Source organism: Salminus brasiliensis, chromosome 2 (genome assembly GCF_030463535.1).
Source record: "Salminus brasiliensis chromosome 2, fSalBra1.hap2, whole genome shotgun sequence".
Taxonomy (NCBI): domain Eukaryota; kingdom Metazoa; phylum Chordata; class Actinopteri; order Characiformes; family Bryconidae; genus Salminus; species Salminus brasiliensis.
In genome coordinates, this window is record NC_132879.1 from 26,270,724 (window position 1) to 26,284,182 (window position 13,459).

General features: G+C 40.7%; 2 protein-coding genes across 2 annotated transcripts in view; one reads left to right on the forward strand and one right to left on the reverse strand.

The window, feature by feature from the left end:
• The window catches only part of LOC140548993 (small ribosomal subunit protein eS17), a 351,034-nt gene that overhangs the window by 139,153 nt on the left and 198,422 nt on the right, over positions 1–13,459 (reverse strand). The window lies entirely within an intron of this gene.
• The window catches only part of nell2a (neural EGFL like 2a), an 80,717-nt gene that overhangs the window by 53,507 nt on the left and 13,751 nt on the right, over positions 1–13,459 (forward strand). The window contains exon 15 of the mRNA XM_072672165.1: positions 375–470. Coding sequence (XP_072528266.1) covers positions 375–470 — 96 coding nt within the window. The remainder of the gene's footprint in view (positions 1–374; positions 471–13,459) is intronic.

A 13,459-nucleotide genomic window follows, 5' to 3' on the forward strand; every position in this document is an offset into this window, starting at 1 on the left:
TATCCCTATAAAGTATATTTCCCTATATATATATTTTGTTTTTTACAAATAAGCATATTTAAAAGTGCAGAAAACTTAACTGTAGAAAACGCACATCATAGTAATTTATCTCCTACTCATTATCACAAGTGTGCAAAGTGTAGAATCTCCTCTTTTTTCTGTGAAATGTGAGTAAGAAATAATTAACATCACATTACAGCATGCGTTCATCATCATCAGTGAGAACTATGACCTCTACAGACTGATGAGCAGCTGTGTCCTATAGATCTACCTCCCTGTTTATGTGTAACACTATGTTGCAGTGCTAAAACAGCAAAATGGTGCGTGAAAATCTGTTCGAGCTCTGACCCATGTGTGACCTGTTTGACCCCCAGCTCTGTGTGACGGCCTGTGTCTGAACGGCGGCTCCTGTGTCTCTCCCAATACCTGTGTGTGCACGCAAGGCTTCACTGGACAGAGATGTGAGACAGGTAAGAGGCATTTGCTACCTTTCTGTTGATGCTCATATCACCCACTGTTGCTACCCTGCATTCCCTTGCTGTTCTCTTGACTCGTGCACCACATGCGGCAGGGTCTGGCTTTAGCTGCTCAATATCTAAACTGGTGTGATGAAGTGAAACAAGAGAGCTTTCCCTCGCTGCTCGCCCAGTGTGTTACTAGACTACAGCAGTAAGCTCTGGCACTGTAGCCTAGCAACTGTCTCACCTGCAAAAGTTGATCTATCTATATATGATTATTTTCTTTTCTCAGCCTCTAATCGTGACCATCACGTCCTGTCTCCACTGGAAATCCTCATCTCATTAAACCCAGAGCTTTGTACACAATTCTTGTTGCACTTTGAGAATTAGATTTTGCACCAAATTTGATTTCAACAAAGCTATTCATCTCAATTCAAATCCTCAAGTTCTTTGTGTTCTTAGATAACAAAATCAGAGATTGATTCCGTCTCTCGGCCATAGCCTATCTGCAGCCATGTTGTATAACGTTTCAGCACCTGCGGCTCAGCTCTATGTTAAATAAAGTCAGATTCATTTCGCAGTCCATCCCCCACATGTTTGCTTTCTTCTCTTATTGACTTTTTGTAATAAAGTTGCTACTGTTCATATCTAATTTAGCCCTGAATTACGCGGAGAGGGGCTGAATTGCTGGGACGTTTTAATCAAAAGCCGGATTGAAGGCTCAATGGGACTTTGTGTGGTATCTCACCATCGTGTTATGCCACTGGGCTATGATGGATTAGCGCTGTTCTCCTCTGTCTGCTGTTACTCTATGGGTAATTAAGGGTGGAGGCAGATGCTGAGCATGGCTGGGGGAGGTTCTACTCTGGGGAAAAACAAACTGCAGAGAGAAACACAGGCCTACGGGGCTCGCCTCTGCAGCGGGACACTCCCGCCTCATCCTGCCTCATATTGATTGCACATAAAGGGCCCTTTACGACGTGTCCCTGCACAGTGTCCGATTGAAATCCAATTGTTTTGTTTTACACTGCCCTCACTGTCATTCCCTGAGTGACAATATAGATTCTCTGGTTTCTGAAGAGCTTCCAGACATTTGATTGTTAGGACTGGGGCAAAAACAGCATTGCTGTACATTCATTGCAGCTGCTTGTTCAAACACAATCTGCTAGTCTAAGCAACTTTAGTTTAACAAAAGTACATGAAAAGTATTTTTACAGTATACAGCATATTTTGTATGTTTGTAATATTAGTAATTATGTATATAGATGTATGTATATATTTTCCTAAATAATACAGTACAGTGCATGTATTACAGTTGATACAGTTTAGAATATGCTAAGCTTCACCTGCACCTTTGAGTTACATAAAGTTATGCTACAATAACATCTGTTTATTTTAGTAGACAGTATGCAAATAGTGTCAATAAGCAACCAATCGCGATATGCAGCTATTAAACGTGCAACATACAATGGTGATAGCATTATTTTCAAGGGTATTTAAACCACCACCAGTATTTTTTCCACAATAAATAAAACAATTGTAATATTTTTTATAGGATGTTGAAATGTCTGCTGATCATGGCTGATAATTTAGTGGCTTGTTTTGAGCTTGAGTAGATAATGACTGGTATTCACTAGTGATTTAGATCTTTTAAAATCCTCAAATGAATAGCATAAAGTGTGACGCCACCACTTCACACACAGGAGAACAGTGTGATCACCCCTCTAGGCAAATGATTGTGGGGCACATTTGAGTTTTTTAATTAATAATTTTGAAAATGATTCAAACAATATTAATGCTTTTTACACGAGAAAGCTACACATACACAGTTAATTGCTACAGTAGGGGCTTCTTGTAAAAAAGACAAAATAAATCAATGCAAACAATTAATTTAGACTGTTGCCACCTAGTGTCAAAACAATTATTATATGAATTATCTGAATCACAGCTACATCAAACCCAACAGATGTATATTTAAGTACAGCAAAATCACAATAGAAATTAAATATATTTTATTTATTTTATCTATACATAGAAACGATCACACATGAAATGCTGTACATTTAAATGGGGGAAAGGGCTTCACTGTTTATTTGGGGAGACTAAATTTTAGACTTTGCTAACTAACTAACCCTACTGAGTGCAGGCTGTGCCTTTAGTCTAATCAAAATGAGTATTATTATTATTAACAATTATATGATTTAATTATATGATATTCTTTAATATGACCAGAGATAGATTAACAAGGTTAAAGGGTCATTTCATTGATTTGAGGTGGACTTTAAAGTATAAAACAACCTGACATGATTTGTTATTCATATCAGTGTTGGCTTTAGTAAGTTGCTAATTATTGCTTGTATGGGCACAGAAATCCTATATTGCTGCACCTCTTTTCAGCATGTTCCAGTTAGTCTTGTCCAAACCATGCTGTGAGTTTTGCAGTGGGATGAGTGTCGTTGTGTAGTCATACAGGAATGGCTATGTGTTTTGTAGATTATGGAGGAGTGCTGTGATGTGTGGCCTTAGGCACAGCTATTTTTGCTCTCTCTCATATTAATCATCAAGGTTGATTATGATTCAAAGAGTGAAGATATGTAGAGAGAAGGAATAAGTCTTAAAAACAAGCATGGAAATGCATTCAAAGGAATACACACATACACACGCCTAACCTGCACATGTATACATGTACATGTGTAAGTGACATGAATTATAGAGTCCTCACACATTCACATAATTACACTTTGTTTAGCTTCCAGAAAGCCAGTGTGTAACTGTAGTATGTTTGTATATGTGTGCATGAGGGAAGTCATGAACTTACTATCTATCAATCTGCCAGTCTATTGTACAGTCATTCATTGGTCTGTCTGTTCAACCAGCCATGTCATCTTTCCGTGTGTGTTCTCTGGAAAGCACGTCCAGCAAAAATGAACAGGAATTTGATGTTTTTTAAGGCGTTGCCACAAAAAGCTGAATGATGTTTTCAGGCTCTCCAGCTCCAACTGCATGTGTACAGTTTCTTTCACCTATTGCTCTGGCAGTCTTATATGGATGCCAATCAAGCATACTCATTAGAATATGTGAACCATGCCCAGACAGTTCTTCAGTGTTTTATCATGTTTCCGTCTTCTTTTTTGTCTCTGTCTTTGCTGAACATTTAATATAACACTTGATTGGAAATTGTGCAAACAAATGAATTGCACTGTGTTTTCTGAGACATGGGTATGGGTAACTGTTAAAGCTATGCTATTAGCTATGCTATGCTATGGTGTATTGCTTTGAGTCACTGCAGAAGATATAAGTAGCATATACAAGCAGAAATAGAAGTGTGTGTGTGTGTCTCCCTGTGAACCTGTTACTATCCTGACGGCTGCTGTTCACACTCTCGTAATACATGTTAAGCACTGGAGGGCTGTTCGTTTTTTTGTTGTGAAGTGTCAGAACCCAAACGAGGGGCTTTTTAAGAAGAAGAGTGAGTCAGACAGACAGACAATGACAGACAACAGTAAGCTGACACACACACACACATTTATTTATTTATTTATTTATTGTTACTCTTGCACATAAACTTTTCTCCAAAATGTCAACTGTACAGCAGAAGGAAAAAAATGCCTTAATTTTCAGTGTCAGTTTAATAAAAGAAAACCTTTCCAGCTGTTAAGTACAGGGGTGGATTGATCATGCTTTGAGATTGTGTTGGAGCCAGTGGCACAGGGGACATTTCAGAATTCAATCAAAAGCCAGCGACTGCAAACATCCCGTCATCTCCAAACTAAGTTACTATGCTAATATAGTGTAGACCAGCAATGTTTTGTGTGTGTAAAAGGAAGAGTACAGGAAATTCAGGAGTGCATGCTGAATAGTATAGCAGCAACACATCCGTAAACATGGTGCACAGTAGGATAAGGATTCCAAACACACCTCTAAATGGCTGATCAGTGTGTGTGTGTGTGTGTGTGTGTGTATATATATATATATATATATATATATATATATATATATATATATATGTATATACCCACATGTAGTGGGTGAGAAAGGTGGGTAGGCAGATACACAGATATGCATATATATATATATATATATATATATATATATATATATATATATATATATATATATATATATATATGTATATATATATATATAAAATATCAAATATAATATATATCATATATATATATATATTGCTGGCATCCAACAGGGATAGAAATGGCTTGGGTGATTGAAATAGCTGATTTCTACTGTTACTTGTGTTAGAGCAACCAGGAGGAGCTGCAGAAACTGTGTTTACCGTTCTCTGACTCTTCCTAACCTTAGCGCTCTCCACCCTACAGCTCCGCTGATAAAACACTGCTCACACACAATTAGAGAAAGAGAACAGCTCAGAGAGCTCTACTGTATACCAGTTTGGGTGGTGGTTCAGCGGCTACACCGAGAGAGGCAGAGAAGAGAGAGAGAGAGACGAGGGGGGAGGGTTTGGGGTTGGGGTTGAGGCAGAGGGGAAGAATGAACATGGAAATGCTTTCACTCTCTCTTGCGCTCTTGCTCTCTCCCTCTCTCTTGCTTTTCCAAACGAGCTTTTAGGAACACCCCCGGGACCCACTGACTATTGAGATAGAGGGAGAGAGAGAGACAGAGAGAGAGGGAGAGGAGGATACAGAGTGAGAGAGAGTGAAATATATAGAGTGAGACAGGAGTATAGAGAGAGAGAGAGGGAAAATAGGGAGAGGCATACAAAGAAAAAGAGGGAGATACAAAGATATAAAAGAGATATATAGAGAAAGTTAAAGAGCGATATGGAGAAAGAAAAGAAACCGAGACACAGAACGAATAAGTAAGATACACCAAGAAGGAAAAGAGAGAAGAAGAAAAGATGGGGGCTCACAGCTGGAGTGGTTTTTTTTTTTCACAGTGAAGGGCTGGAAAGGTCTTTTGGTCTCTCAGGGCTGAAGCAGCTGGTTTGCGGAGTTTGTGAGAGCAGCCTGCAGGTCAGGGAGTCTTACAGAAAGCATACGTAGATTACACAACAGAAATGAACTGTGCTCACTGGTTGGCGTCGTACCCTTAACCTTCAGCCTAGTGGTGATGTCATATTCCCAGGTGTTAGTCTGCAGTGACAGCCACTAGAATGCATAATACCCTCCAGGGAATGGATTATTCAGCACACACACACACACACACAAGTGTGCAGGACGCTTGCAATGCAGTGCAGCAGTCAGGTGCTGATGCAGAGTGCTAGACTGCACTCTGTAGTGCTGTGCTCAGAGAACGAGAGATGGAGAAATGGGTTCTTTAGCAGTGCAGTTTGTTTTAGTGCTGCAGTCCAAGCTTGTATAGATGAAATCTTCCATTGTGCTAGTGGGAAATTAGCATTTGCATGTCTCAAAGCAGTTCCTCTTGCCACATTTTCATTGTATTTGCTGATTTTACTTGGTAATTAATAGCCCATGGCTCAGTTTGTGGCCTTTGACCATGTAGCTTTAATACAAGTTATCAGACATCAGTTAAACATCTTCTCATTACTGCTGGCCACAATACAGAGGGTCATATTTGCTACAAATCTTTCAGCTTGTCCAGAAATGCTGTGTAAAGCTCAAAAGTATCTCAACGTGTAAATTTCCCTTCCTGACTGTAGGGGGAGCCCATTTCCATTTTTTAAAGAAACTTTGCAAACCATATAAGAAAGTGGACAAAAAAAACCCTCAAAACTTATGAACATGTGTATATATTGCTGCAGCCGAGCTGAAGGAGCCTGTTACTGAAAGTGCTCCGCTGCTTGACCAGTAGATCATGGAGGGGGTGGGAAGTGTTCTCCAGAATGGCAGTGAGTTTGCTCAGAGTCCTCCTTTCCACAACCACCTCAAAGCCTTCCAGAGAGCAGCCCAGGACTGATCCAGCTTTCCTGATCAGTTTGTTGAGCTTACTGGCATCTCCACTCCTGATGCTGCCTCCCCAGCAGATTGCAGCAAAGAAGACAGCACTAGCAACAACAGACTGGTAGAAGGTCTCCAGCATATTGCTGCACACGTTAAAGGACCTGAAAGTAGAGTCTGCTCATCCCCTTCCTGTACACAGCCTCTGTGTTGGCCTTCCAGTTTGCTGTCCTGGAGGACACCCAGGTATTTATAGGTGTCTACCCGCTCCACATCCTGACCCATGATGGTAATGGGACCGGTCGTGGTCCTCTTCCTCCTGAAGTCCACCACCATTTCCTTGGTCTTGGCCACATTGAGAATCAGGTGATTCTCCATCCTCATCATCCCTGATGCATCCGACTACCACATAGTCATCAGAGAATTTCTAAAGGTGGCAGAGTTCTGACCTGTACTGGAAGTCAGTGGTGTACAGGATAAAGAGGACAGGAGAGAGAACAGTTACCTGTGGTGCTCCAGTGCTGCTAACTAAGCACTCAGACCGGTTGGATCCCAGCTGCAAAAATCCAAATCTCCAAATTTAACTTTACAAGAGAAGGAAAAAAAGGAAGGAAAAAAAACTCTCCTAACTTTCAAACTTTCAGCAAATGTAAATACATTTTGTTTCAAGTCAATTTGGAGAATTTCTATCACTTTTGACATAATATAAAGAACCACTGCCAAAAAGTGAAAAACTGCAAAAATGAAGGTGTTTGTATTACAGTGAAAAAAGTATTATATATGCATTAATGCACATTACCTTATGTCTGCAGTGACATGTCCACTTATTTGCACCGGCATCATCCTTTTCTATCTATTAAGTGCTGTGGGTGTCTGGCTAAGATGGTGTTTTCTGTTTCTCTCTCTCTCTCTCTCTCTCTCTCTCTCTCTCTCTCTCTCTCTCTCTCTCTCTCTCTCTCTACACACATTTGAAATTGATTTACATTACTGCTTTTGTTTTAGTGTTTCTGAGCTGCTGAGAAACCAAACAGATGAGTCAAAACTCCAGTGTTCCATTCTCAGCACCCCAGTATTGCACTTGTATAATGCTGAATGGTTTATTAAACTGACAATAGACGCATTAACGCATTAAGATACGTTTTCTCTGTATTTTGAGACTCTTTTTGTGAATCATTACACCTGCACTGCATCTCTATAAACCACTGAACTGTTTGTACTTGCTGTAATGGTTAATTGTGTGTATTAGAGGACTTTGGTATTGTGCTTCTCTAACCTCTGCAGTACATGTACTGCTGCCTCATTTCCACCCCTTGACTACACAGACTCTTTATATACACCATAAAGTAGCCTCAGGTTAGTGGAGTGGAACAGCAGAGCTTGCGTTGCGGTAGTGCAGGGAGAGCTGAGTGGAGGGCTGAATGCAGCCTCACACTGAGACATGAAACCCAGAGCAAAGAGCAGAAACACACAAACAAAGCAACAACACCAGCAATACAGCAGCACTTTAGAACCATGCCCTTGTGTGTCCAGATGATTTAATTAGGCCTAAGTTGCCCCACACATTATTGCCTGACCTTTCTCACACTGGATGCATTACCCAGTGTGTGTCTGGCTGGGTGTGTGTTTATGTTTACAGGGATCACTGCTCCGTAGGTCACATTGACATTCACTCAAATGAATCATATAGCCTGTATGCCAGCCACTGCATGCATCACTATCGCAATATGTGCACGTACATTAGTAACATATCAGGATGTACAATGTTAGAGACATGGTACAAATGATATCAAAGTCATGCTACAACTTTTTGCTACTTGATACCAAAGAAAGGTCTGCCCTGTTCTCACTGTTCTCTGGAATAGTTATTTTGTACTTGTACTTTTGGGAGTTGGGGATGAAGTGGGGTGGTGATCATCCTGCATCCTGACCTTAGTAACACGCTAGTCGCTAAATGCAAACAAATCCTCACAGCAATACTCCAAAATCTTAACAGAAAGCCTTCCCTGGACAGTAGAGACTTTTATTCATCCCTTTGATTTTAGAATATATGTATATATATATATATATATATATATATATATATATATATATACAGTGAGTCCAAGAAGTATTTGATCCCTTGCTGATTTTCTTTGTTTGCCCACTAATAAAGACACTATCCTTCTGCACTTTTAATGGTAGATATATTCTAACATGGAGAGACAGAATATCAAGACAAAAATCCAGAATATAATTTTAAAGAATATATTTTAATTAATTTGTATTTCAATGAGGAAAATAAGTATTTGATCCCTCTTGCCAAACACACTCAATACTTAGTGGCAAAGCCTTTGTTTGCAAGCACAGCGGTGAGACGTTTGTTGTAGTTAACCACAAGTTTAGCACACACACCAGGGGGAATTTTGGCCCACTCTTCTTTGCAGATCCTCTCTAAATCATGAAGGTTGGTGGGCTGTCGCTTGGCAACTCTGACCTTCAGCTCCCTCCATAGATTTTCGATCGGATTGAGGTCTGGCGACTGGCTGGGCCACTCCATGACCTTAATGTGATTTTTCTTGAGCCAATCCTTTGTTGCCTTTGCTGTATGTTTAGGGTCGTTATCATGTTGGAAGACCCAACCACGGCCCATTTTCAGATCCCTGGCAGAGGGGAGGAGGTTGTCCCTCAGGATTGTGCGGTACATGGCTCCATCCATCTTCCCAGTGATGCGGTGAAGTAGCCCTGTACCCTTGGCAGAGAAACACCCCCAAAACATTATGCTTCCACCTCCATGCTTGACGGTGGGCACAGTGTTCTTGGGGTCATAGGCAGCATTTTTCTTCCTCCACACATGGCGGGTGGAGTTGAGGCCAAAAAGTTCAATTTTGGTCTCGTCTGACCACAAAACCTTCTCCCAATAACTTGGTTCATCTTTCAAATGATCATTGGCATACTTGAGGCGCGCCTCCACATGTGCTCTCTTCAGCAGGGGTACCTTTCGGGCACTGCAGGATGTGAATCCATTGTTGCGCAAAGTGTTGCCAATTGTTTCCTTGCAAACTGTGGTCCCAGCTGCCTTCAGGTCATTTGCTAACTCCTGCCGAGTGGTTGCAGGACGATTTCTGACTGTTCTCAGCATCATTGCCACCCCACGAGGCGAAATCTTCTTTGGAGCACCGGGCCGAGGTCTGTTGATTGTCATGTTATACTCTTTAAACTTTCTGATAATTGCACCAATAGTTGTTACTTTCACATCCAACACCTTACTAATCTTTTTGTAGCCCATTCCAGCTTTGTGAAGGTCAACAATTCTGACTCTGAGGTCCTGTGACAGCTCTTTGGTTTTACCCATGTTGGAGACTTGAAATCTGTGTGATCTGTCTGATTCTGTGGACAGGTGTTTTTCACACAAGTGATTAGTGAGAACAGGTGGCTTCAGGTCAGGTAACAAGTTGATTGGGAGTGTCTAACTGGTCTGTAAAAGCCAGAACTGCTAATGAATACTAAGGGATCAAATACTTATTTCACTCCATGAAATACAAATCAATTAATATATATTCCTTAGATTTATTTTCTGGATTTTCTTTTTAATATTCTGTCTCTCCATGTAAGAATACATCTACCATTAAAAGTATAGAATGATCATGTCTTTATTAGTGGGCCAACGAAGAAAATCAGCAAGGGATCAAATACTTCTTGGACTCACTGTATAACAATAGATTATTATCAGTAAAGCACAACTACATAAAGGTACAGAGTGATACAGAGCTTAAGCATCCCACTTTACCAATTTCCACCCTACAAGTTTAGCTGTTGATACTAAAATAAATGACAAAAACCACAAAAAAAACCCACATCTTTCGCTTGCTCTCTCTCTCTCTCTCTCTCTCTCTCTCTCTCTCTCTCTCTCTCTCTCTCTCTCACTCTCTCACTGAATTATTGACTGGAGAGCAGCACTGGTTTTGGTGAGCCTGGTTCTGTGGGTGATTTGTGTGATTACTTGCCTTATTAATGGCAAGGACTGAAAGTGCTGCTCTGTGCAAATACTCCTCATTAAAGCCCCATTCAGCAGCTCTTCCAATTACTCTCCAAGAGAAATAGACAGACAAACAGAGAGCGAGAGAGAGAGAGAGAGAGTTTTAAGACTGACTGGGGCACTTGTAGAGCTGAATAAAAGTGGGAGGGAGGGAGAGCTGATTATCGATACAGGGAGAGAAATGTGCAGTGGTGTATGCAAAGGTCATGCTGTTTACACTGAAACTGCTGTAAGAATGAAAAGGTTTTTGTAATCTCATCAGGCTTGGTAATTAGCTTTTTGTGCTGGGTGACATTATGCTCTGCTCGTGCCACTGGCTTGCTGAACCCACATGCGCTGTTTAAGCGCACTGATCACTCCTACCGTCATTACTTATTTAAGATGTGGTGGCATGTACACACACAGCCATGCTCCCACACACACCCACACACTTAATTAGCAGTGACTAATTAGAGCATTTTGTTTCTCATGAGTGGCTTTTAAAAAAAGTGTATGTATTGTGTGTGTGTGTGTGTGTGTGTGTGTTTGTGTGTGTCTCTCTGGGGAGTCTGTTCTTCGCTGGTTTTGCATGTTACCTTCTGCTACTTTGTGATTGTTTCGGGTATAGAGGGGAATGTAAAACATCTGCATCAATGCTGTAGTTTGCTGGTTCTGCCCTTTCAGCATATTCTACATATATTTTAGATATAGAAATATAATATAAATATTTGAATTTCTAAGGATAATAAATGTAGATTAAAAATGCAGATTACAATGCAAATGTACTGTCAAATGTAAGTCATACAGATGTCATTTATTATGTAAATATGACATTATTATGTAATTATAACATTTCGTTTACACATAAAAAGAACAGCAATCGTACCTCTTTTGTGGTACGATTGTGTGTGTGACTGTATGAGTGTAGTAGTAATTAAAAAAAAACAAGAAAGGGGACATTTGTACTAGAAGTAGTTAAGATTAGAGTAGTAGAAATGTGTCCATATTTGACCCATCTGTGGTAGTAAACACACAAACACACGCCTTGCTCAAGGGCCCAACAGTGGCAGCTTGCCGAGCCAGGTATCGAACCCACAACCTTGTCATTGATAGCCCAGAGCTCTAACTGCTGAGCCACCACTGCCCCTTATTTACTCTACAGTGCACTACTTTGGAGTTTCACCATTTTATAGTGGTAACCAAAAAAATCAAAGAATTTTCAGTGCTCTGTAACAATCCCAAAGTGCACTCCAATAAGTAGTTTACAAACAATCTACACGAGCGGACATGGAATACCCACAATTCATTGCGTTGTTTGGTTTGAAGATTCTTGTACAGCTGTGTTTATGCGATCTGCTGTCGCACTGCATATGACGACACATATATAATGACGTGCTCCAATTTGTTGACTGCCTCATTGAAAAAACAGTGCTCTATATAGTGATCTGGGTTTTCACATGTAGGGGATAGTGAATAGGGCACCATTTTGGACACAGCTTGGGTCTTTTAGAGCCTTTTTTTTATTTTAGGACTTGATCGTGATTTGTCTTATTGAGTCTTGATTACAGCTGCACTGTAAACCCCAGTAATGCATGTTGCAATGCACAAAACCTGGTCCTAGTCCAGATATCAGTGTATCCACCCCGAGTCATTATGGCTGTGTTTAAAGTGGAGCGTGTGCCCCGGTGTCTCAGCGTGAGCTGATCTCAGCCGCTGGCTGTCACTCAGCACTGCTGTCGGAGCTCAAATGAACTGTCCTCTGAGTCTATCTGCACACAGGGAGAGACTGAATAAAAGAGTAAAGCACAAGAGGACGGACAAGTGGCTGAATAAACGAGTGGAGCGAGGCAGGACACACTCATCCTCTGCCCTCTGAGATCTGTTTTAATAGAGCCTTTGTTTCCAGCTTGTCGCTCAAGATAACGAGGGGAACAGCTGTGACCGTTGCATCACCTCCTCTCTTCTTTTCTCCTCTCTTCCTTTCTCATTCTCTTTTCTTATCTCCTCCTCTCCTTTTCTTCTCTCTTCTCCTGTTCTGTTTGCTCCTCTCCCCATCCTCTCCTTTCCCCTCTTCTCCTCATCCTCTCTTTTCAACTCTTCTACTGGTTTCTCCTCTCCTCTTTTCTCCTTTTACATTTTCTCATCTCTTCTTTCCCCTTTCTCTCCTCATTTCCCCTTTACTCATCTTTTCACTTTTTCCTCTTCTCCTTTCCCCAATTCTCCTTTATTCACCTCTTTTCCCTTTCCCTCTCCTCTTTTTTCCTTCATTCTCTTCTCCTCTTTTCCCTTTTCCTCTTCTCTTTTCTCCTTTCTTCACATCACCAATTTTCTTCTTTTTTTCTCCTTTCCTCTCCAGACCTTTTACTTTTACCTTTGTTCCTCTCCTCACCTTTTTCTTCTTCTCCTTTTTCTCCTCTTCTTTTCCCCCTCTTTCTTTTCCTCCTTTCCCCTCTCTTCATATCCTTTGATCTCAGTTTTCTTTTCAAGTCTCATCTTCTCCCCTTGTTTCATCCACAGCTTTTCTTTTTTTTCTCTATTGATTTTGTTCTCATATTTTCTTGCAGTTTACTTCAGTGTTCATTTACAGTCATATTCAGTTACATTATGACCCAAAGAAAATTAATGAAATATGAAATGGCAATTACGAGTCTCATAAATCAGCTTCAATATATAAAATACCAAGTCCTCTTGATTAAGTAGATTTGCTCTCTCAGCAGTCTCAGCGGATAATCGGATGGGGGTGAAATCAGCCTGTTCTAGTACATTTCAGTATGGAGTTGCTTTTGGTTTTCTTGCCATTGTTGTGAAAGTACAGTTTGAATGGCAACACTGAAAATAACATGTATAAATATAAAGTCCCTGCCAACACTGACGGTATAAATAGTAAGCTTGGCCTCTCTCTGCCTTCAGCTTCACTACATGCAGGAAGAATTGGCATGGATTCAGACTTGTTCCTTTTCTTTCTGGAGAGAGGGCATCGCAGCCAGACGGCTTTTCAATTTCAAAGCCTGTGTGTTCTGCCAACTGCAACTTCACCCACTACAAAGAGCATGTGAGATTTCACCATAGTAGGGCGGAGGGAGCACACTTTAAAAAGTAGTTTTCATCTGCAGTTTCTCTGTTAAGCTCATCCT